Raw genomic sequence first — 23,193 nt, forward strand, 5'->3', positions numbered from 1 at the left:
GGATCGACCAACTGAGATGACCGGCCGATGCACCACCTGTACCCCCCTACTGTGCCAACTTGCTGTGCTTTAGCCGCACGCCGATGCGCACGCACACACACACACATACGTAGAGACACACACACACACGTAGAGAGAGACACACACACACACGCACCGACACATTTCGGTGCAGGGTTTTTTATCACCTACGGGAGATAAGAGAGGGCGGCCCTAATAAAGCCACGGCGGCGAGTGAACTTCTGTTCCCTGTTTATTGCACGACTGCGCCAGCGTTCGTTCGCTTGACAGGCCTGGGAACTGCTGAGATTAAAGCCTTGAGAATGGCGCGTGGGAGGGAGAGGCACGTGGGGGGGGGGGGGGGGGGGGCAGGCGAGAGCAATAACGCCGCTCGATTCGCGGGTCACCACACACACCTTCATACCTCGAAACTCGTAAGCGTCCGCGCGCCATCCCTCCACACACCCGGTGGTTCGTCGTCAATTTTCAGAGGAGGCGGTTGGCCGCTCTCGCCGATGAAACATCATCAGAGGAGGGCGGCTCGCCGTTCCGTTCGAAAGCGCTGTTGGGTTTGACACGTTGACGGTGATAATGACGATGATGGGGGGGGCTGGGGCCCCCCATTAATAATGATGATGGTGAGCAGAATATTCTTAGGTTATTTCGGTAAAGTCACGTAGGTGAAAAATTAAAATTTATAAAAGTAAAATAAAAATCTAATTAAAATCACGACGTTTCGGATTTTTATTTTATTTTACTTTTATTAATTTAAATTTTTTACCTTCACCGAAAAAACCTAAGAATATGAATCCTTGCAGTCACGAAAGCTTCAAATCTAGAATGGCGAGGACAGTTGCAACGCGCCACACTTTGCGGGCAAGTCAACAACTCGGGAGAGATGCGCAGCCCAAGCGAGGGACTGCTTGTAAAGGCCCCGACTCAAACGCAGCGATTTGAGGAGGCCTTTCTTAGGCCCTTTCTTCAATGTTGGAGTGCAGTCGATGTTGCAGATGTGCCAAGGGCTATAGAGTTCCACACCGAGGGGAGACAACGACAGGGAACCAATGTGACGCTGTAACAGTGTATTGTACAGTGTAGTTTATAGTGTATAGTGTAGTGCATAGTGTCGTGTAGTGTATAATGTAGTGTATAGTAGTGTAGTGTATAGTGTCGTGTAGTGTATATTGTGGTGTATAGTGTCGTGTAGTGTATAGTAGTGTAGAGTAGTGTACAGAAGTGTATAGTGTAGTGGATAGTGGTGTTTAGTGTGGTGTATAATGGTGTAGTGTAGTGTATAATGTATCGTCGTGTATAGCGTAGTGGATAGTTGTGTAGTTTAGTGTAGTGTATGGTAGCGTAGAGTAGCGTGTGCGAGTAGTGTGCGGCGATGGCACAGCCGTCGATCGAGGGTCGAATTCGAACCGCGTCGTGTGATCGGCATCGCGCTCGCTGAAGGTGTTGATGCCTTCAGGGAAGTCGTGCGCTGTTTACGCAACTGCGCACAATTATGTGAGTCACTTATAGCCGCTTTGCCGCTACTTAATGCCAATTATGGACTCGGACTATTGTCCTATCATCTCATAGAGTCCCTGATACGTAATAATATGCTGCACAGTGGCAGTGGGGGGGGGTCGCAAAATGCCGAGTTATTACTAATAAACCCCGAAGATCCGATCGAAATAAGGGATTTCGATCGGATCATTGGGAGAGAGAATGCGATGAGAGATAAAGTGACGAGATTGGAAGCGTATTTCATTTCAGTTTTAAGTCGTCCCATATCATTATCCGCAAAGTTTGAAATTCACGAGCATCTCCCGAGCGTATCCGCCGCAGCGAGTAACGAGGGGATACCCTCGCAATCGGGGGGGGGGGGGGGGGGGGGGGTGTGTCATTAATCCATTCACACACTAGCCTGTGTAGACACTTGGTGGCATGACATTGGTAGGCTCAGGCATTATTCAGTTTTATTGAAGTTCACTGCAGAGCAACCCAACCAGAGGGAGCTGCTTTACCACATGACCGGTCAATCGCGGCACAGAAGCTGCGCTAAGAAAACAGCGTTTTGGCAAGCGCGCAGCCACACGGCGGGGTCCGTGCGTGCGATCGTTATTAAACTAATTATCGGTTGGCAGATTTAGGGCCGCCGCGGTAGGCTAGGAGATGTTAACTAAGCAGCCGCACCATCCCGCACCCGGACCAACCCCGGGTGTCTGGGTAACAAGTCGTTGGCGAAACCATCGACTCTCGCTCCCCCCGAGAGCGCCGGCCGTCACCGACGCAGAGCCCCGGATTGGCAGCGGCGGTGCCGGTCCCATCGGCGATGCCGGCGACATCTCCGTGCCATCCGGCCGACAAGGAGCTTCCGCAGGATTTCAAAACAAAGGCGGTGGAGAGGAGACAAAAATAAAAAATGGGGGGGGGGGGGGGCGGCTTGCTGGCAAAGTTGAATTGGCGCGAATTTCGGTGCACACGACCGGTCAATCAAACTCCTCCGCCCGATATTCACCCACCCACCCATCCCCCCCCATACCACCCCCACTCCCCGCCCCCCTGCCGCCACCACCGCCCCCCGCACCGCCTTCTCAAAATAATCGACTTAAAATTCTGGAAATAACCGCGGGGCCCTTTCAACGCTCGCGGCTTCGGCACGCCGAGCCCACGGCGGCGGTGGAAGGTAGGGGGGGGGGGGGAGATGCCGCGATCGAAAAGCACGGCAAACCGAACTAACGAGAAGCGCCCATGGACCTCCATGGTAAACTGGACTCCCATGGTAAACTGAACTCCCATGGTAAACTGGACTCCCATGGTAAAATGGACCTCCATGGTAAAATGGACTCCCATGGTAAAATGGACCTCCATGGTAAAATGGACTCCCTCCATGGTAAACTGGACTCCCATGGTAAACTGGACTCCCATGGTAAACTGGACTCCCACAGGGAACTGGACTCCCTCCATGGTAAAATGGACTCCCTCCATGGTAAACTGGACTCCCTCCATGGTAAACTGGACTCCCATGGTAAACTGGACTTCCATGGTAAACTGGACTCCCATGGTAAACTGGACTTCCATGGTAAACTGGACTCCCATGGTAAACTGGACTTCCATGCTAAACTCGACTTTCACGGTTCAATGGACCCCCCCCCCCCCCTCTCTTGCCGTGCTTGCCCGTCGTACCCAGGCAGGACGGTGACCTGCCCACGCGGCGGCGGCGGCAACAGAGACACAGGTGGCCCACTACCATCCCCACCACCCCCCACTACCCTCACCACCCCCCACTACCACCCCCACCACCCCCCACTACCCTCACCACCCCCACCACCCTCACCACCCCCACCACCATCACCACCCCCACCACCCCCACAACCACCCCCACCATCATCATCATCACCCCCACCATCATCATCACCCCCACCATCATCATCACCCCCACCACCATCACCACCCCCACCACCCCACCACCACCCATTTAAAAAGCACAGCCCAGAGTGTAAAAAAAATGTCCCAACGTTTGGCTGGAGAGAGAGAAAACGTTAAGAAAGATTCCATGGACCCTTCACAATTTGTCTTTAATCCTGAGAGCGCCCCCCAAACCCCCCCCCTGCCCCCACCTTGAGCTACTCTGGGGGGGGGTGGGGGTGCTATGTTTTTGCTTATTTGAGGACAGCCCTGGGCAGTATCAAAGTGCTTCCCCACCCCACCCACCCACTCACCCACCTCCGCTATAAAGAAAGCAGGAAAGGAGGCAGGGAGAGGTTGCCCGCACTTCTCCGCTCCGCAGATAAACATGCACGGTGGGGGATGGGGTGGTGGTGGTGGAGAACGTAAGGCCGACGAACCGAGCCTACGCAGCCCATGGGACGGAGCATAATCTGACACCACCCCTAGGGTCACATGACCAAATGTGCCGTGGAACCCCTGCAGGCTCTCTAACTGCCCATGGATCGTGATGACGACGATGATGACGGGGGTGACCTTAGGTCACGGGATGTGTCTCGTCCGCTGGGAGCGAAGTGTGTGCGGGGAAAGCGTGTATCGGCATCGTTGGCATCGTCGTCATCGTCGGCTTCATTATTATCGTTTTGGTTAAAACCGCTCCACCGCGGTTATGAATCAGGCCGGCGCGCGGGCCGTCAAAACCACGAACGTTTGGCGACGACGAAACTCACCTGTGCGCACCGGCCCCCTTTAAAAGGAGGGGGCAAGGTGGGGGGCAAAGTGGGGCCGACCGGCGCTGCCCCCCCCCCCACCAAAAAGCTGCTCACAATGGGAGACTCACAATGGCTCCGGGGGTCTTAAAGGGGACACACAATGGCTGGTGGTGATGGCCGGGGTGTGCCGAAATGCCGAACATCGCACCCGCGAAACCATCCGCAGCCGCTTGGGAAATCCGACACGGCACGAACCCACAAGGACTTCACGTGCGCTTGGCAGCCGTGCGGGCCGCTTGCCCCCGTCGGGATGCAGCGCCACGCGAAACGGGAACAGAGACTCGTCCTAGATTTGAAGCTTTTGTGACTGCAAGGATTCATACTTAGTTCTTTCGGTAAAGTCACCATGTAGGTAAAAAATGAAATATAGAGAATCGTCCCTGGGAATGGGCTGCGTGCGCCACGTGGCTTAGTTTGGTTTACCCGTGCGTTGTTACGCGCGTGCCCGTGCGTGCGTGCGTGCGTGCGTGTGTGTGTGTGCGGGCCTTCATCGGGTTGAAGGCCTGCACCGGGCCCGCGTCTCCTGTTCGCCCGTAAGAGTTTGTCTGACCGTACTTCGCCACGCCGGTCCGTGCGGGTTGGGGGAGGTGCGGTTTTGGACGTCACTCGCCAGGGCCTGGGAATCCAACTCGGGTGGCCGGGTTCGGAGCGCAATGGCGCGCCAACCCACTGTGCCCCACCGCACGACTTGTTGACCTTTCTGATTAGAAAGGTCAAAGAGGCAAAGCAGCCCTTGCAATTCCTGACCCACGCCACTTCCGGTGGAAGGGTCGCCACTCTCTCTCAAGAGAGAGTCTCTCTACAGGGTATTTGGCCTACTCTTTCACGCTGTCCAACTACCATTATACCGTGAACATGAAAGCACGGATGACGCCTTTGGGGACAGCCGTCGTTTATGAAACAGGTGCTAGTTTTTTTTTCTTTCTGTGGAAGCGAACGACGGTCCACGTTTTTCAAGTTGGACGAACGACACCGCAAATTACCCAAACCGGGGACCACACACACACACACAGCAATCATCGCCCCCCCTCCCACCGCCGCCCCTACTGGCAGACTCATGTCCCGCTCGTAGGCCGGGCATTGGGTTATCCTGCAACGCACAGGGACAGCTGCTACTGGGGGTACCCCCCTAGGTTACACAACACAGCAATCTTCGTGGTTCTTTCGGGAAAGTCACGTAAAAGGGAAATAAAAAAAAATTCAAACATAATAAAATACAATTCTCACGACGTTTCGGCCACAACGCAAGCAGCCGTCCTCAGGTGAAGAACAGGGCTGTCGGTGTGGCCGAAACGTCGTGAGAATTGTATTTTATTGTTTTATTTTATGTTAAATTTTTTATTATTTTATTATTTCCCTTCTACGTGACTTTACCGAAAGAACCAAGAAGATGAATCCCTGCAGTCACGAAAGCTTTCAATCGAAACACAGCAATCATCGCCCCCTGCCCCTAACGGCAGATTCAGCAGTAAACTATTTGTCTTTTGTCAACGTGACACTTTTTTACTGATTGGCCGTGTCGGGTGGTGGAGGGTTACGACACATTTATAAATAACGCGATCTAAACCCAAAAACGTTGATTATGAATAATATTGGTCGCGAAAGCCTGCTACGTGTTAAACGGATTATGAAGATTCACGTCACGCTCGCAGGTTGGGCGTTGGGTTTACCCCCCGCGGCGCACACAATAAATTGGTCGCCGGCGATTCCGAACACTCACACGCAGGCTCCGGTGGCGTTGGTCTGCCTCGTGACGCAGCGGCCCCCGTTCATGCACGCCAGTTGAGGGTCCAGGCAGTTCAGCCCTGAGTCACGAGAGAGAGAGACACGCACAAAAAACAAACGCAGCAACGGTCAATATCGCGGCACAAACAAAACAACACAAAGTTATAATTGTGACTATAACAAAAACAACGCTGCAACGTCATAATCATCACGGCCTCTGCTGGATACGCAGCGATTTGCCCCGGTGTAATCACCAGTCGGCTTGCCGCAGTGTGACGATAACCGCACTCCGTATCGTACGATACAATGGCGGACAGCAATTTTTTCCGCCCGTTTTTCACCAATACCGTCGTCGCGATTAAGGTTCATCTCGTATTTTATATATTTTCTTTCAAAACATTTCACTTCCCGAACAAACTTTCGCGCATTCCAAAGCGTCAAAGAGATGGCAGCGTCGTCGCGACAATTTAGAGACTCGTCAAAATCGGCAGGCACTTTCGCCCGCGTTCGTTCCAGCAATCCGACAGCTTACGTGAACACCAGATGTCGCAACCGGGTACCCGATACCCGTACCCTACCCGATACCCGGCTACCCGTACCCGGCCGGGTACGGGTAGCGGGGTACCCGTTTGCGACCCTGGTGCGGCCGGGTACAGCTACGGGTAGGCCGTGAGTCACTGGTGAGTAACCGTTTGTCACTCATTTCCCAACGTCTTGTCTCTTCTCACAATTCAAGTTCCTAGAATCAACCCACCCACGCCTGCAACATGGCTTCATCCCAGAGGTCGCAATCGGGTACCCGTACCCTACCCGATACCCGGCCAGGTACGGGTAGCCGGGTATCGGGTAGGGGCTTGCGGAGCCCCAATGCGGTTTCAGGAAAGGGCGGTCCTGCACAGATGCCATATTTTCTGTCCGTCTGCTACAGCAGAGGTGTAGGGAATTCCAAAAAGACCTACATCTCTGCTTTATTGACCTGGTCAAGGCCTATGATACCATCAGTAGGACTGGACTCTGGGTTGTTCTTCGTGCTTTCGGAGTCCCTGACCCTCTGCTCACGATCATTAAGGACCTTCATGATGGTGAGCGGGCCCGGGTAAAACTACGTGGCCGGGAGTCGGAGCCTTTCCCTGTACACCTTGGGGTGCGACAGGGATGTCCTCTGGCTCCCACATTATTTAACATCTATTTTGACCGCGTAGTTCGTGAAGCCTTCAATAGCTGTACCGGGGGAATTTCCGTTTGGTACAGATATAATGGGAGGCTGATCGACGCCCGGGTGCGATCAAGGGATGGCTCCCTATTGGTCAACCACGTTATGTATGCCGATGATTTGGTAATAGCTGCTCATTCAGAAGAGGAGTTGGAGGCGCTGCTGCTGAGACTGGAGCGTGCCACTAAGAGGTGGGGCCTTACCATCAGCCCCACCAAAACCAAGCACCTGCCTGGGTATTTTGTACCATCGGACACTCCACCCCCACAACTCCCAATTGGTGATGGGGCAGTTGTGGAGAGAGTGGAGAGTTTCCCATACCTGGGCAGTGTGCTTATGACCGGCTCCAGTCTATCAGCAGAGGTCTCACTCCGAATCAGTCGAGCGGCAATATCTTTTCATCGGTTGCGTAACGCTGTGTGGAAGCTACCTGGTCTGTCGCTCCGCACGAAGCTTCAGGTCTTCTCGGCCACGGTCATTCCCTCCCTTCTCTACGCTTGCGAGACGTGGACCCCCCTGGTGGAGCATCTTCGCCGGTTGGAAACATTTAGGCTGGCCTGCCTACGATCCATCCTGGGTTTAACCAGGCTGGATTGTGTGAGGAGCTCACAAATCCTTGAAAGATCTGGGCAAAGTCCCATCAGTGAGCTCCTCCGGCAGGCAAGGCTGCGTTGGCTGGGTCATGTAGCCCGCATGCCCAGCCACCGCATGCCTAAACAGCTTTTGTTCGGCCGGATCGAGGGGGCTAGACGGGCGCGGCACGGGCTGGAGAAGAGATGGAGTGATGTGGTACAGGAGGACGTGGAGCTGAGTGGACTTGCCGATGACTGGTACCAGCGGTGTCAAGATCGGCCTCAGTGGAGGAGGCTCGTGAAGGACGCTACTGGGCAGTTGGAGGCAGTCGCCCTCCAACAACAACGGAGGGCGGAGGAGCGACGCTCACAACAACGAGCGGAGCGCCGGGTGGCTAAAGCACAGCAAGTTGGCACAGTAGGGGGCACAGGTGGTGCATCAGCCAGTCATCTCGGTCATCTCGGTCAGTCGACCAGTGGCACCTGGGTCTGCCCCGTGACCTCCTGCCAGCGGGCTTTCGACACTTCACGTGGCCTCAAGGTGCACTTGGCCTGGCACAAGCATCGTGGTGACGTCACCGCCACTTAGTGGCGAATGGCGGTTGTTGTTGTTGTTGTTGTGTGTGTATGGGTGAGTGGGTGTGTGTATGGGTGTGTGTGTGTATGGGTGGGTGCTTGTGTGTATGGGTGTGTGTGTGTATGGATGTGTGTGTGATACCAGCTAACATCACATGCCTCGCCAAAGGAGAAGCAGTTCCAGCCATCGCATTAGGGGTGAGTTAATTAAATGTTTGCCCAAATATAACAGGCTAATTTTTAAGTTGATAATTGCGTATGGCCCGCGAATGATGTTATATTCAAATGGTCCTTGGCAGAAAAAACGTTTCCCACCCCTACTATAAAACTATCCACTATTTTTTTTATTTTACCAGGCAAGGCTGCCACTGAGCTAACGTAAGCTCTTCTTTTAGAAGCGACCTCTCGCCAACGATGGCTCAACGAAGCGACTTTTCATCGTCGTCGTCGTGAAAATTGACTGGTACTCTCGACACGAATCGCTTCGAACGAACGCGGCAGCAAATCTTCGCCGGGCGACGCCGATGGAATAACTCGGGGCCACCCCCACCGCCCCCCCACCCCACCGCAGCCAAACCCACAAACAAAAAAATTTCTCCGGAGGAGCGAGAGAGAGACGGAGAAAAGTGAACGGCCCGCCGCGCCTTGGAACGAGCAAGCGGCCGTCAATTGTGCCCAAATCTACTACCAACGTCTTCGTCGCTGCATTGGTGGGGAGGAGGAGGGGGGGGTGAGTGGGTGGGGGGGGGGCTGGTTACGCGGTCACAATGATCCGCTCTGACAATATCCCTTTGTTGCGCTGTGTGTGGTTGGTTGGTTGGATGGTGGTGGTGGTGCCGGCGAACGGGGCGGTTTTAATTCATTTATTTAGTTTGTCCTGCCTTCTGTTGGCATTGTGATTGAGGGGAGGGGGGGGCAGCAGCTTTATTGCACGAAGAATTTGAAGGTTGAGGTCGTGTTATAAGGTGGCCGGGTCCGTGGTGGTGGGGGGGGGAGGATGAGGGTTAGAGGGCAGGCGAGATGGGTGGGTGGGTGGTTTGTGTGGGTAGCGGCCAGCACCACGCGAACCGAGCTCCAATCCCGCTTGTGGCCAACACCGCTGACGATTATCTGAACCGGTCCCGGGCCTTCCCCTAGGTCGACTCGGCCTAAAAATGAGTACCCGGTGCGGTGTGTAGTAAACATCGCCACTGGGCGAGACAAAGGCGGTGCTGGCCACCCACCCACCCCCTCGTGTGCCGTGCCGGCCTTCATTGGTGCTACTCGCCAACAGCACTTGCCTCCGATGGTCTGTGAAGGCTACACGGGGCATCTTTGTCTTTGTCTTGTTGGTGGGAGTGGTGGATGGTTTGAGGGTGTACAGCTGTGTGTGCGGGGTAGAAGGGTGGTGGGTGAGTGGGCGGGCAATTGAGTAGGTCTGTCGGTGGGTGGGTGTACCGCTTGCGCGAGTTCACGCGCGTTATGGGTGGATGGCCGTGTGGGATGGGTGATTGAGTCGGTGGTGTGGGGGTGGGGGTATGTCTGCGTGTGCGTGGGTTGGTGGGAGGGTGGGTGGTTGTGTAGATGGGTGTGTGTGTGTATGGGTGTGTGGGTGTGTGTATGGGTGAGTTTGAGTGTGTGTGGGTGTGTGTATGGATGAGTGTGTGTGTGATGGGTGGGTGTGTGTACGGGTGAGTGTATGGGTGAGTGGGGTGTGTGTATGGGTATGTGTATGGGAGGGTGTGTGATGGGTGAGTAGGTGTGTGTATGTATGGGTGGGTGTATGTATGGGTGGGTGTGTGTATGGGTAAGTGGGTGTGTGTATGCGTGGGTGTGTGTATGTGTGTGTGTGTGTGTATGGGTGGGTGTGTATATGGGTGTGTGTGTGTATGAGTAAGTGGGTGTGTGTATGCGTGGGTGTGTGTGTGTATGGGTGAGTGTGTGTGTATGGGTGAGTGGGTGTGTGTATGGGTGACTGGGTGTGTGTATGGATGTGTGTGTGTGATGGCTGAGTGGGTGGGTGTGTGATGGCTGAGTGGGTGGGTGTGTGTATGGGGGTGGGGGTGATTGAGTCAGTTTGAGGGCGGGTGCGGTGGTGGGGGGCTTTGAGTTCTGAGACACGCATTCCAACGCGTGGGAAAACTGGTGACATCTGCTCAGTCTGCAAACACACCCCGACGCAGAACCACACATCACGGGCGCTACCCCCCCCTCCTCCTCCTCTATTCAAACCCCATTGTGCCTCCTGCACCAACACACGACAAAGATCCCCCCCCCTCTCCCACTCCACCCTTCCCCCTCTATAGCCTCAACAGACTGTTAGGATGCAAGTTGCTGTTAGTAGCGAGTAAGAGCCACTCTATGACGGTGGGCAAGGGCACACGTGGCTAGCGCCATGCCCGGCCGCCTTTGTCTCCCCGGTGGGCGATGTTTTTACAGCCGACTGCGACGGCTGACTCATTCGAGGCCGAGTCGACCTAGGGGAGGTACCAGGATCGGTTCGGTTTAATAGTCACTCGTGTTGGTGGTGGTGTTGGTGGTGTTGGTGGTGATGTTGGTGGTGGTGGTGATGTTGGTGGTGGTGGTGATGTTGGTGGTGTTGTTGGTGGTGATGTTGGTGGTGTTGTTGGTGGTAGTGGTGGTGTTGGTGGTGGCGGTGTTGGTAGTGGTGGTGTTGGTGGTGTTGGTGGTTGTGTTGGTGGTGAGGGCTGGTTGGTGGTGGTGTTGGTGGTGGTGGTGCCGGCACACACACGCGCAGGCAATATTCTGGACAGCAGAACACGCACGCGCGTACACACACACACAAAGACAAAGATCCCCCGTGTAGCCTTAACAGACTGTAGGAGCAAGTGCTGTTAGCGAGCACCTACGAAGGCCGGCACTGTGGCACACGAGGGGGTGGGTGGCCAGCACCACGCCCGGCCGCCTTCGTCTCCCCAGTGGCGATGTTTACTACACCGCACTAGGTACTCGTGTTGAGGCCGAGTCTACCTAGGGGAGGCCCAGGACCGGTTCAGATAATCGTTGCAGGCGTTGTTGGCCGTGAGCGGGAATCGAACTCGGGTGGCTGGGTTCATAGCGCAGCGTAGCGCTAACCACTACACCACCACTCCCCACACACACACACGCGCGCTCCCCACACACACACAACTGCCAAGCTATCAAATTGCCAAGAAAGTTAAGCTAACAATTGGCATCACGACCACCATTAAAAAATACGCGAACTCCCCACCCCATAATTTCTGAACAAAAAAAATGACGGAGACGCTATCGCAAACTGAACATAATGTCCCCCAATTGTTTAAAAAAAAATATAACATCGCCGCCGCCCCCCCCCACACCGCCAACTGCACGCCCGCCCCCCCTTAATTCCTCACAGCGACATATTTTCAAGTTGGTGTGGCTGCAGAATCAACATCGTTGGGTGGCCAAGCTGGAAGTTTCTGCGGGTTTAATTTGATTTTTTTGCTCAACCCGAGGAATTTGAAGAAACTCACAAAGGATGAGGCTCCTCGAATGAGGCCCTCACTTTTGCGACTCGAGACTCACCCCACGTGGGATGAGCAAGCAAATTGACAAAGAGAAAAACGAAATAGCAACGATAATGACATTTACGAACACGTCAGATCGTGCGGAGCTTATTAGCTTAAATTTCGATTTAAAGCTTTCGTGACTGCAGGGATTCATCTTCTTGGTTCTTTCGGTAAAGTCACGTAGAATGGAAATAATAAAATAATTAAAATAAAACATAAAATTCTCACAGAGAGAATTATTTTATTATGCTTTATTTTTTGTTATTTTATTATTTCCATTCTACGTGACTTTACCGAAAGAACCAATAAGCTATTAGCTTCTTTCCCAGAAGAGACCTGGTCACAACAAATAAGCTCAACGAGATGGCCTGTCAAACATCATCATCACGTGCAAATTTATAGCAGTTACTGTCGCCAAATACGTTAACAAAAATTACACGTTTGCCATTGTAGTATTAACTTCAAACATATGTAATAACAACAAGGTCAAACATACCCAATGAACGTACAAAACGTTTACACCATTGGAACCTCATTTGCTAGTAAAAAATATAATTGTTTTTTACCCTTTCATCTGACAACAAAACTGACACCTTTTTTACGAGGAGTCATGTTTACATAGACCACAATACCTGCAGTCATAATGCAAACAAAAAACATAACTCTGATGTTATGCACTGTCCTTGAAGTTGATTGGTCCACACCCGAGACAGCTTTCCTATTTTTAAAATTAAGGACGATGGAGCTCATATATCCATGAAACGAAACTGTTTATTTTGCCAGCTAAGGCCCACTGAACAGCGATGTAGCTTTCTTTACGGAAGCAACTTGGCCACAAATGCCAACACAACCCAGTGGCTCATTATTACACAGTCATCAATCATCACGTGGAAAATTATAGCGGTAGCCAAAAACTCTTTGAATGCATGGGGGCGACGTTGATTCTAAATGTGGGGGGGGGGGGGGGAAACCTGGACGACCAGGGAGAAAAATCCACGCGGCCACGGGGAGAGAGAGAGAGACCGCAAACAAAATAATCAAAATCGCACGTTTAAAAAAAAAATGCGCAAACTCTCATCCCTCAATCACCGGATTCCTCCAGATTTCGAGAAACCAACATGAAACAATAACAGCCCCCCCCTTCCTCATACGGCGAAAGTCAGAGATCATTTTTAGCTCGCGCGGTCCTAAGACAGTGGCAATGCCGATACATGCGCGGGGCTAAAGTTCCACAGACAGCCCTGCAAGTGCCAACACGTGCCAACCGCTGACGGAAAGTGTTGTGCCCGCACACAGCCTTCGAACTTTGCACCATCAATTCAAAAAGGCAGGGTACACCAACAAACGTTCCGTGCGAGGGGGTGGGTGGCCAACACCACGCCCGGCCGCCTTTGTCTCCCCCCCTAGTGGCGATGTTTGCACACCGCACCAGGTACTCATTTGAGGCCGAGTCGACCTAATGAGAGGCCCAGGACCAGTACAGATAATCGTCACTGTGGGTGTTGGACGTGAGCGGGAATCGAACTCGGGTCGCCGGGTTCGTAGCGCAGCGCACTAATCGCTACACCACCGCTCCCCACACACACACACACTCAGAGACACAAACACACACAGACACTCAGAGACACACACACACACTCAGAGACACACACACACTCAGAGACACACACACAGCGTAGCGCTAATCGCTGCACCGCCGCTCCCCACACACACAGACACAAACACACACAGACACTCAGAGACACACAGACACTCAGAGACACACACACACACTCAGAGACACAACACACACACACACTCAGAGACACACACACTCAGAGACACACACAGCGTAGCGCTAACCGCTGCACCGCCGCTCCCCCCCCCCACACACACAGACACAAACACACATAAACACTCAGAGACACACACACAGCCCTGCCCTCAGAGACACACACACACACTCAGAGACACACACACTCAGAGACACACACAGCGTAGCGCTAACCGCTGCACCGCCGCTCCCCCCCCCCCACACACACAGACACAAACACACACAAACACTCAGAGACACACACACTCAGAGACACACACACAGCATAGCGCTAACCGCTGCACCGCCGCTCCCCAGACACACACTGACACAAACACACACAGACACTCAGAGACACACATACACTCAGAGACACACAGACACTCAGACACACACACACTCAGACACACACACAGCGTAGCGCTAACCGCTGCACCGCCGCTCCGGCACACGACTTGAACACATGCGCGCGCACAGACACACATCGGAGGAGAATCAAGAAGTTACAATCCTCGGCTGAACATCCACGAAAGAGCGAGAGAGATGGCGATGAACAAACGGGCCTGTTGAACAAAAAAGCGGCCGAGGTTTTTGTTGTTGTTGTGTGTGTTTACTGTGTCAACATCAGCCCAGGAGCCATTCAATCACTCAACCACCACCACCACAACCACCTCCTCCACCCTTTCATTGCGAGCCAGGTGAGACGGCATCCGAGATGCCATCTTCTCTCTCTTCAACAGTGGGTGGAGGGGGAGGGGGCATAGAGGGGGGGGGGGGGGGGAGAGGGGTAGGAGGTCTATAGGAAAATTCACTCCAGGATCTTTGCGACCGATTCGCTCACGCACGCCACCGCCGCCGACGAAAGAAGCATCCAAATTGTAAGGGGGGTATACTAAAAAAAGGGGGGGGGGGCCCGCCCGCCCCCCACCCACCCCCCTACCCCATCTCTCGAGGGTGTTGTTGGCCTACTCTTCCACCGTTGGCCTAAACCCTCCTACACGTTGGCCAGAGTGTCTCGCAGTTTGAGCCCCTGCCCGATCGGGTTAACCGTGGGTTACCTGGGGGAGGGGGCGGGGGGAGGGGTGGGGGCTGGGGGGGGGGGGAGATCAGGGCCATGTAACTTTGGTCAAAGATGATCCAATAACCCCCACACCCCCCACCACCACCCCGCTCTCTACACTTAAGAACCCACTTTTAATCTCAGACCGCCGGCTCAGACTCAAAACCCCTTAGAGATTTCGCCCCGTGGCCCCGTCTCTGTGCTCTGGGCAGATTAAAGTCGCAGCATTCCCAGCCATCGAAAGCCGCCCAAAAAACTTATCCGCACGGCAGCGCCGGGGCCACGGCGATTAAACGCGCTGCAATTTGGTCGTGGGTCGTTTGCAAATTTCCGCGATTAAGAGCGTGACCTGATTTGCCACACCGCAGCGGTCACGATCATAGCAATTAAAGAAGAGAAAACGAACGGCCGCTCCCCATGTAATTGCAGTTGTCAGTGCTGCTCGACACACCACGCAACACAACAACAACGACAACAACAACGACGACGACAACAGAAAGAAAAACCGAAGGATGAAACACCACGCATCCAAGTTGATCCGGCGAAATGCTCGCCCGCTTTTGCGACGCGACGTTTGTCCTCTGGAGTGATGGATGAGCGGCGACGATGATGATGATGATGATCCCGACCCAGATGCCTGCTGCTGTATATTTGGAGTTTGCGTGTTTCTCTCTCTCTCATCATCATCACGGTGGCTAGGAGATGTTAACTACCTCGCCTGGTGTGCAGGAGGTCGTGGGTTCGATCACGACCCTGATGCCTGCTGCTGTATATTTGGAGTTTGTGTGTGTCTCTCTCTCTCATCATCATCACGGTGGCGAGGAGATGTTAACTACCTCGCCTGGTGTACAGGAGGTCGTGGGTTATATCCCGACCCTGACGCCTGCTGCTGTATATTTGGAGTTTGCGTGTCTCTCTTTCTCTCATCATCATCATCATCATCACGGTGGCTAGGAGATGTCAACTACCTCGCCTGGTGTACAGGAGGTTCGTGGGTTCGATCCCAACCCCGACGCCTGCTGCTGTATATTTGGAGTTTGCGTGTCTCTCTCTCATCATCATCATCACGGTGGCGAACAGCGGCGGAACGTGCAGGAGTCTGCGGCGTCCCGCAGGCCGCGCTGGGGCTCGGATAGCGCCACCGGCGGAGAGGGGGCAGGAAACCACTGGGGGGGGGTCAACGTCTCCGGTTATAAAATCACCATTTAACTTTTTTATATTTTACTCGGTAAGGCCACCTCACTGAGCTACACGGATATTTATTTTGCGAGAAACGAACCCCCCCCCGGCCATCACAAATCACCTCTTCAACGGAGTGGCTTATCATAGTCGTCGTCGTGTGTGAAATCTATAGCAATAGACAAATACTCTGAACGCGTGACGTTGGTTCTAAAATGTGGGAGGTAAAAACTGGAGGAACCCCGAGAAAAATCCACGTGATCACGGGGTGTGAGAGAGACGCAAACTCGAAATATACAGCAGTAGGCGTCAGGGTCGGGATCCAACCCACGACCTCCTGTACACCAGGCGAGGTAGTCAACATCTCCTAGCCACCGTGATGATGATGATGAGAGAAAGAGAGACACCGCAAACTCCAAATATACAGCAGCAGGCGTCAGGGTCGGGATCCGACCCACGACCTCCTGTACACCAGTCGAGGTAGTCAACATCTCCTAGCCACCGTGATGATGAAGATGAGAGAAAGAGAGACACCGCAAACTCCAAATATACAGCAGCAGGCGTCAGGGTCGGGATCTAACCCACGACCTCCTGTACACCAGGCGAGGTAGTCAACATCTCCTAGCCACCGTGATGATGATGATGAGAGAAAGAGAGACACCGCAAACTCCAAATATACAGCAGCAGCAGGCGTCAGGGTCGGGATCTAACCCACAACCTCCTGTACACCAGGCGAGGTCGTTAACATCTCATAGTCACCATAGTGTGCTCGCCCTCCATGCACGCCGGAGGAAGAGATGGAACGATGTGGGTGCCTCCTGTGCAAGATGGGCATTGCTGTTTCGAAAGGATTCCTTAAGTGGTGGCCGTCAGAAGGGTTTCATCCAGCAGTGGATGATAGTTGCCGAGTGCAGGGCCCACAGGGCATCAAGTGGCCAGCACCAAAGAGCAATCGCAAAGGTGTAACGGATAACAGCGTAACGCGTGTCTCCAGCGAGTGTGCAAGTGAGTGTGTTGTGAGTGACCTGCAGTGGTGAGCGAGCGGGTGAGTTGGCAAGTGAGAGGGTGAGTGAGTGGCTGAGTGACTTAACAAGTGAGTGGGTGAACGAGTGGGTGAACGAGTGGGTGAACGAGTGGGTGAGTGACTTAGCAAGTGAGTGGGTGAATGAGTGGGTGAATGAGTGGCTGAGTGAGTGAGTGACTTAGCAAGTGAGTGGGTGAACGAGTGGGTGAGTGAGTGGCTGAGTGAGTGAGTGACTTAGCAAGTGAGTGGGTGAACGAGTGGGTGAGTGAGTGGCTGAGTGAGTGAGTGGGTGAGTGACTTAGCAAGTGAGTGGGTGAGTGAGTGGCTGAATGAGTGGGTGAGTGACTTAGCAAGTGAGTGGGTGAACGAGTGGGTGAGTGAGTGGCTGAGTGAGTGAGTGGGTGAATGACTTAGCAAGTGAGTGGGTGAACGAGTGGGTGAATGGGCGAGTGGGTGAGTGTGCAAGCGAGTGGACGGGTGAGCGTGTAAGTGAATTGTGTTGCGTGTGACCTGCAGTGTGGCGAGTGAGAGGGCGAGTGAGAGGGTGAGTGAGTGGGCGAGTGGGTGAGTGGGCGGGTGAGTGGGCAAGCGAGTGGTCGGGTAAGCGTGCAAGTGAATTGTGTTGTGTGTGACCTGCAGTGTGGCGAGTGAGTGGGTGAGTGAGTGGGTGAGTGAGTGGGCGAGTGAGTGAACGGGTGAGTGTGCAAGTGAATTGTGTTGTGTGTGACCTGCAATGTGGCAAGTGAGTGGGTGAGTGAGTGAGTGGGCGAGTCAGTGGACGGGTGAGCGTGCAAGTGAATTGTGTTGCGTGTGACCTGCAGTGTTTGGTGGTGGCGGAACCGGAGCGTGGGTGAGACAAAACAGACTTGCCATGCCTGATGACGATGATGATTTGTGATCTGATAATTGATGCACAACATATTTAATTTTCCCATGACCCCCCCCACCAAATCCCCACTTTAGATACTTGGGGTGGGATACAATCTCTCCCTCCTGCTCACGCTGCGAGCACCACTGCCCGACAATTCCTTCATAGAACAAAGTACGTTCCACGGCTGACGCAGAGACACCTGCAGAGAGTGTCCAACAAAGTCAAAGTATTTAATGGACCTCTCTTAAGGTGTGGCGCGCAGCGCACGCAAACGACTCTGGAAGAAACCATTTCCATCAGGGTCTATAGGCATTTGTAAACTGCCCCGCGGGCTCAACCACTCAACCCACCACTCCCCCCCCCTTTGAACATGCTGGGTTTACCCAGGTGCACGACAATTACTTTGGAGCAAACCACTTTATTGGTTTGTTTAGGGGGTGGGGGGGAGGCGATGGAGAAATGGAACTTCTTCAAACAGAGCGCGGATTAAATAAGCAGACAACGCGGCCACTTTCCGTGTCTGCCTCTTCACGTCGCAAACGTGTTTACACATTCCATCCTCGGCAGTACTGCAACATCACTTCAGGAGACTCTTATCTCGGCTGCCTCCACCAATGTCCTGGGTCTGGTTTCGACAAAGACAAAGACACCCCCCCGCCCCCCACCGTGTAGCCTCAACAGACTGTTGGGGCAAGGGCTGTTTAGCGAGCACCTGCACCTACGAAGGCCGGCACGGCACACGAAGCGAGGGGTGTGGGGTGGCCAGCACCACCACCACCACCACCACCACGCCCGACCGCCTTTGTATCCACAGCGGCGATGTTTAACAACCCCGCCGCACAGGGTACCCACGTTTGAGGGATTGGTTTCGACACACGGTTTCTCATCAGCAGTGTCTCTTTGGCAATCTTCGCCGCCGCCGCCGCCGCCGCAAATCGTCGACCGCATCGGACACATCATCAGGCCGACGATGTGCACGCCTCCTCCGAGGAACGGGAGTTTAAGGTCCAGCCACGATCCGCGAGCAGCAGCAGTAGCAGCGGTGAGACTCTGGCCACGCAAACCATGAACTAATGGACACCAAATGGTAAAGCCACTTCAGGTCTGGGCGTTCCATCGACGGAGGAAAGGCAAAACGACGTGAACTCTCTCGCTCGGTCTGTCTCTCTCCTGGCCACGACGTTGCCATCGGGGCTCCAAGCAACATGTTGCGAATCTGCATTTATACTGCAGGAGGGAATCCGATGAGCTATGAAGCGTTTTTCGTGTTACAGATGTCCAGTGGGGCGACGGGGGTCCAAACATTACTACAACAACAACAACACACGATAGGGGTGCAAAGTAAATCAGAAAACAATACTAATAAAACTAAACTATATTTTAATTTACCAGCTACATCATGGGACCTCCATTGCCAGGATCACAATATAAGAATAGGTTTTACCCTTTCTGGACATAAAACAGTTGTGTTAAGATGTTAAAACAACTGACTGAAACCTTTATCAAGGAATTATGTCTGCATCAACCACACAAACTTGTTGTGAACATGCAAACAAAACACATGCTCTGATTCCAAGAACACAGGATGAGATGTTGCTATCCTTTGTGCAAGCACTTCCAAGAGTTCATGAACAGAGAGCCTGGTGATATTTGGGGAGCGCATCGTCAGTAGTGAACCTTTGGTTCCTAGGGTGTTTCGGCCTTTCATACTATACACCCTCCCCAAAAGCGGCCAGCGACAGGGTGATCAATCCTACGCTTGCGTCCCATTCCCAATTAGTCATAGGAGTTGCCTTGTTGTTGATAGTATATGATGCACGGTCTTTGAAACCGATTGGTCCTCACCAGAGACAGCTTTCTTTAGAGCCTAGTCTCAGACAACATTAGTCCAGAGGACGCCAATAGGCGAACATCACAAACACAATGACACCTTCAGGACATGTATACCTCGAGGTCAGGAGCTACATCATGGGACATCCCTTGCCAATATCACAATATAAGAATAGGTTTCGATTTAAAGCTTTCGTGACTGTAGGAATTCATCTTCTTGGTTCTTTCGGGAAAGTCACGTAGAAGGGAAATAATAAAATAATAAAAAATAAAACATAATAAAATAATCATCACGACGTTTCGGCCACAAAGCAAGCAGCCGTCCTCAGGTGAAGAACAGGTCTGTCGGAAAGACAGCGTCTGAATGAACACCACCAAGCTTGGCAGCGTATATTTAAGCTGGGTTGGAGGGGGGAAGGGCGCCTTGACAAAATTATTAGCATATCAATAGGAATTTAGCATATTTATGGGAAATGCAGATATGGGATTAGTCACTAGTTGTGGAACGTCGTGAGAATTATTTTATGTTTTATTTTTATTATTTTATTATTTCCCTTCTACGTGACTTTACCGAAAGAACCAAGAAGAAAAATATAAGAATAGGTTTCACCCTTTCTGACTATAAAACTGTTGCGTTAAGAAGATGTTAAAATAAAACAGGCGTTAAGATGTGTTGTTTGCATGCTCACCACAAGATGTGCGTTCGATGCAGACATGATTCCTTACAAAAGCTTTCGGTTTTGTGTTTGTAACATCTGAACCGCTTTAAATTGCCAGAGAAAGTAAAACTTATTCTTGCCAGGTAAAGCCCACTTGACCTATCTACGAGCATTTTTTTTGTGACCCCCGCCAACCCCCCAAAGTCGGTCTCAATAACCGCAGGGCATTGTTGACGACGATCCCAAATGCCGCCTTCACACTCGGGACAAGAAGTCGGCAGAGCCAGACTCAACGCAAAACATTTAAAGAACATATAAACAAATACTAGCGATGAGAAAAGCGCGGTCGGCTATAACGTGCACGAGATGCAGGTTGGCTAGCATCCAGCAGTATCCCAATGCCTTGTGCGATGATGATGATGATGCTGCTGCTGCTACGCCGCTCAGTCCTACTCGCGCTGCCAAAATGTTGCGTTCGTACTCTTTGGTAATAAAATAAATGAAAACAACTAAATTCAATCACGACGTTTCGGAAGCAACAAAAGCCTCCGAATTCATGTGGAACACGCCACGGCAAAATCACGACAGTGATTTAATTTAGATTTTTCATTTATTTTATTTTTTACCTACGTGACTTTACGTAGGTAATTTTTCTGTGGCGTGCGAGTATGAATCCTTGCAGTCACGAAAGCTTCAAATCTAGAATGTTGCGTTCGCTCGATCGCCTGGAGAGGTAGCTAACATCTGGCTGTGATAAATCCCCCCCCCCGACTTCCCGCACAAGATAAACCACTTCCGTGATAGTTGCATCGTAGTTTGCGATGAGCAAAGCCGCTTCTGAAAACCATCTACAACAGCGTAGCAGCAGCAGCAGCAGCTTAGTTGGTGGAGGGGAAGGACCGTACGTGCCTTGACAAATAAAATATTAAAAATCCACTCGCCCACCCCCCTTCCTCCTTCTCTCTCTCTCTGTGCCTGGCTACAACATTCTGAACAAGTACCAACACATTTTGCCGACATACGTGGAGGAGTTCCCCTGCAGGGCATCGACTGTACCGGTGACACGCACACGGCTCCCAGCCAAGGCGAGGAGAGACCGGTTCAAGTCTCTGACAACGCCTCGCTCACTGGGATGGGGTGGTGGTGGGGGATCGGGGGAAGTTTGGGGAGTGTCATCCCACCACCACCACCATCAACACCACCACCACCACAACCATAACAACAACATTCTAGATTTAAAGCTTTCGTGACTGCAAGGATTCATACTCTTAGGTTTTTTCGGTAAAGTCACGTAGGTAAAAAATTACATTATAATTAATGAAAGTAAAATAAAAGTAAAATAACAAATCACGACGTTTCGGAGGCAACACAAGTCTCCGTCATCAGGTGGGACCGTCAAAGCTAAATTTACTGTATCAAGTGAAGCAAAAATTCCAAGATACAAGTTCTTAAATACAAGTTAAGGGGGGAGGAGGGGGGGGGCTTATCTCAATGTGGTAGCCAATGAATGGAACAACAAACACTACACAATAACTGATGACAAATTCGTTCCACTGCTGGATGAGGGCACCAGCCCCCCCCGCCCGCCCGCCCAATAGCCTCGGGTGTAATTCGAGGCGAGGGGACTTAAATTTCGATTTAAAGCTTTCGTGACTGCAGGGATTCATCTTCTTGGTTCTTTCGGTAAAGTCACGTAGAAGGGAAGTAATAAAATAATAAAACATTATAAAATAATTCTCACGACGTTTCGGCCACAACACAAGCAGCCGTCCTCAGGTGAAGACCAGGTCTGTCGAGGCGACAGCGTCTAAATCTTGTTTAGAAATCTTGCACGTAGGTGGGGGGGTTGTTCGGCAGTGGTCCATTGGCCAGATCAGTAAACGCTGGTATGCCACCTAACACTTAAACACCACCACAAAAGAGTCCTTCACACAAACTCTTCCACGGATTTATTCGCTTGATAAACCCACTCGCTCCCGAATGGCAACATTCACTTTCACACCTCGAGGAATCCGATGAGCTATGAAGCTCGTTGCCACAAATGTGACAACTTCTTTCGCACCGTACGTAGCACAACCGCGGCGGCTGATCGGAGGTGCGGCGGGGGAGGGAATGACAACCAACTACACACACGACGACAACGAGCAGAGGTTGTGAAAGACGCGAGTTCAGAATAAACTCAAAACCACCACGAGTTTGAACTCGCGAGCGTGATGCCAACGAGGGCTGAACGGTTTGGGGAAAATATCGAATTTGAGATTTTTCTGGCAGATATTGCGAATTTTATTTGCGATAAAAATGTTTCAAGTCAAGCTTTACTGTGTAATAGATTTAAAACGTGTGATGGAGCATTACCACATGATATCATCAACATATGAACTGCTCTTTATATTCTAATGCAAGGATGAGAACTTAAAATATATGAATTGTTTCCAACATGGATTTATAAAAAATGTGTAATTGAAATAGAACAAGCAAACAAAATAATTAAGTTCAATAAATAATAATAAAACAATTGCAATAAGAAAGTAAGAGGACTTTTCAAATCGCAAAAAATCGCAGCCTTTGCGATTATAATTGTTTTAAATTGCGATTAATCGATTTAAAATCGATTAATCGTTCAGCCCAGACACGCAAACTCCTCGGGCGGTGACCAGGGTCAATCCACTGCTGGATGAAGGCCTCCACCCCCCCTCCATCACCCACCACCACCTCCATCACCCACCACCACCTCCGTCACCCACCACCTCCATCACCCACCACCACCTCCGTCACCCACCACCACCTCTGTCGCCCACCACCACCTCCGTCGCCCACCACCACCTCCGTCACCCACCACCTCCATCACCCACCACCACATCCATCACCCACCACCACCTCCACCACCCACCACCACCTCCACCACCCACCACCACCTCCATCACCCACCACCACCACCACCACTCACCACCACCTCCATCACCCACCACCAC

General features: G+C 52.2%; 1 protein-coding gene across 1 annotated transcript in view; it reads right to left on the reverse strand.

Annotated features, from left to right (window-relative positions):
- LOC133360143 (neurogenic locus notch homolog protein 1-like) overlaps positions 1 to 23,193 on the reverse strand; it is a 123,390-nt gene that overhangs the window by 95,001 nt on the left and 5,196 nt on the right. The window contains exon 2 of the mRNA XM_061578729.1: positions 5,929 to 6,013. Coding sequence (XP_061434713.1) covers positions 5,929 to 6,013 — 85 coding nt within the window. The remainder of the gene's footprint in view (positions 1 to 5,928; positions 6,014 to 23,193) is intronic.

Source organism: Lethenteron reissneri, chromosome 67 (assembly GCF_015708825.2).
Source record: "Lethenteron reissneri isolate LAM-NWPU_2019-01 chromosome 67, ASM1570882v1, whole genome shotgun sequence".
Lineage (NCBI taxonomy): Eukaryota > Metazoa > Chordata > Hyperoartia > Petromyzontiformes > Petromyzontidae > Lethenteron > Lethenteron reissneri.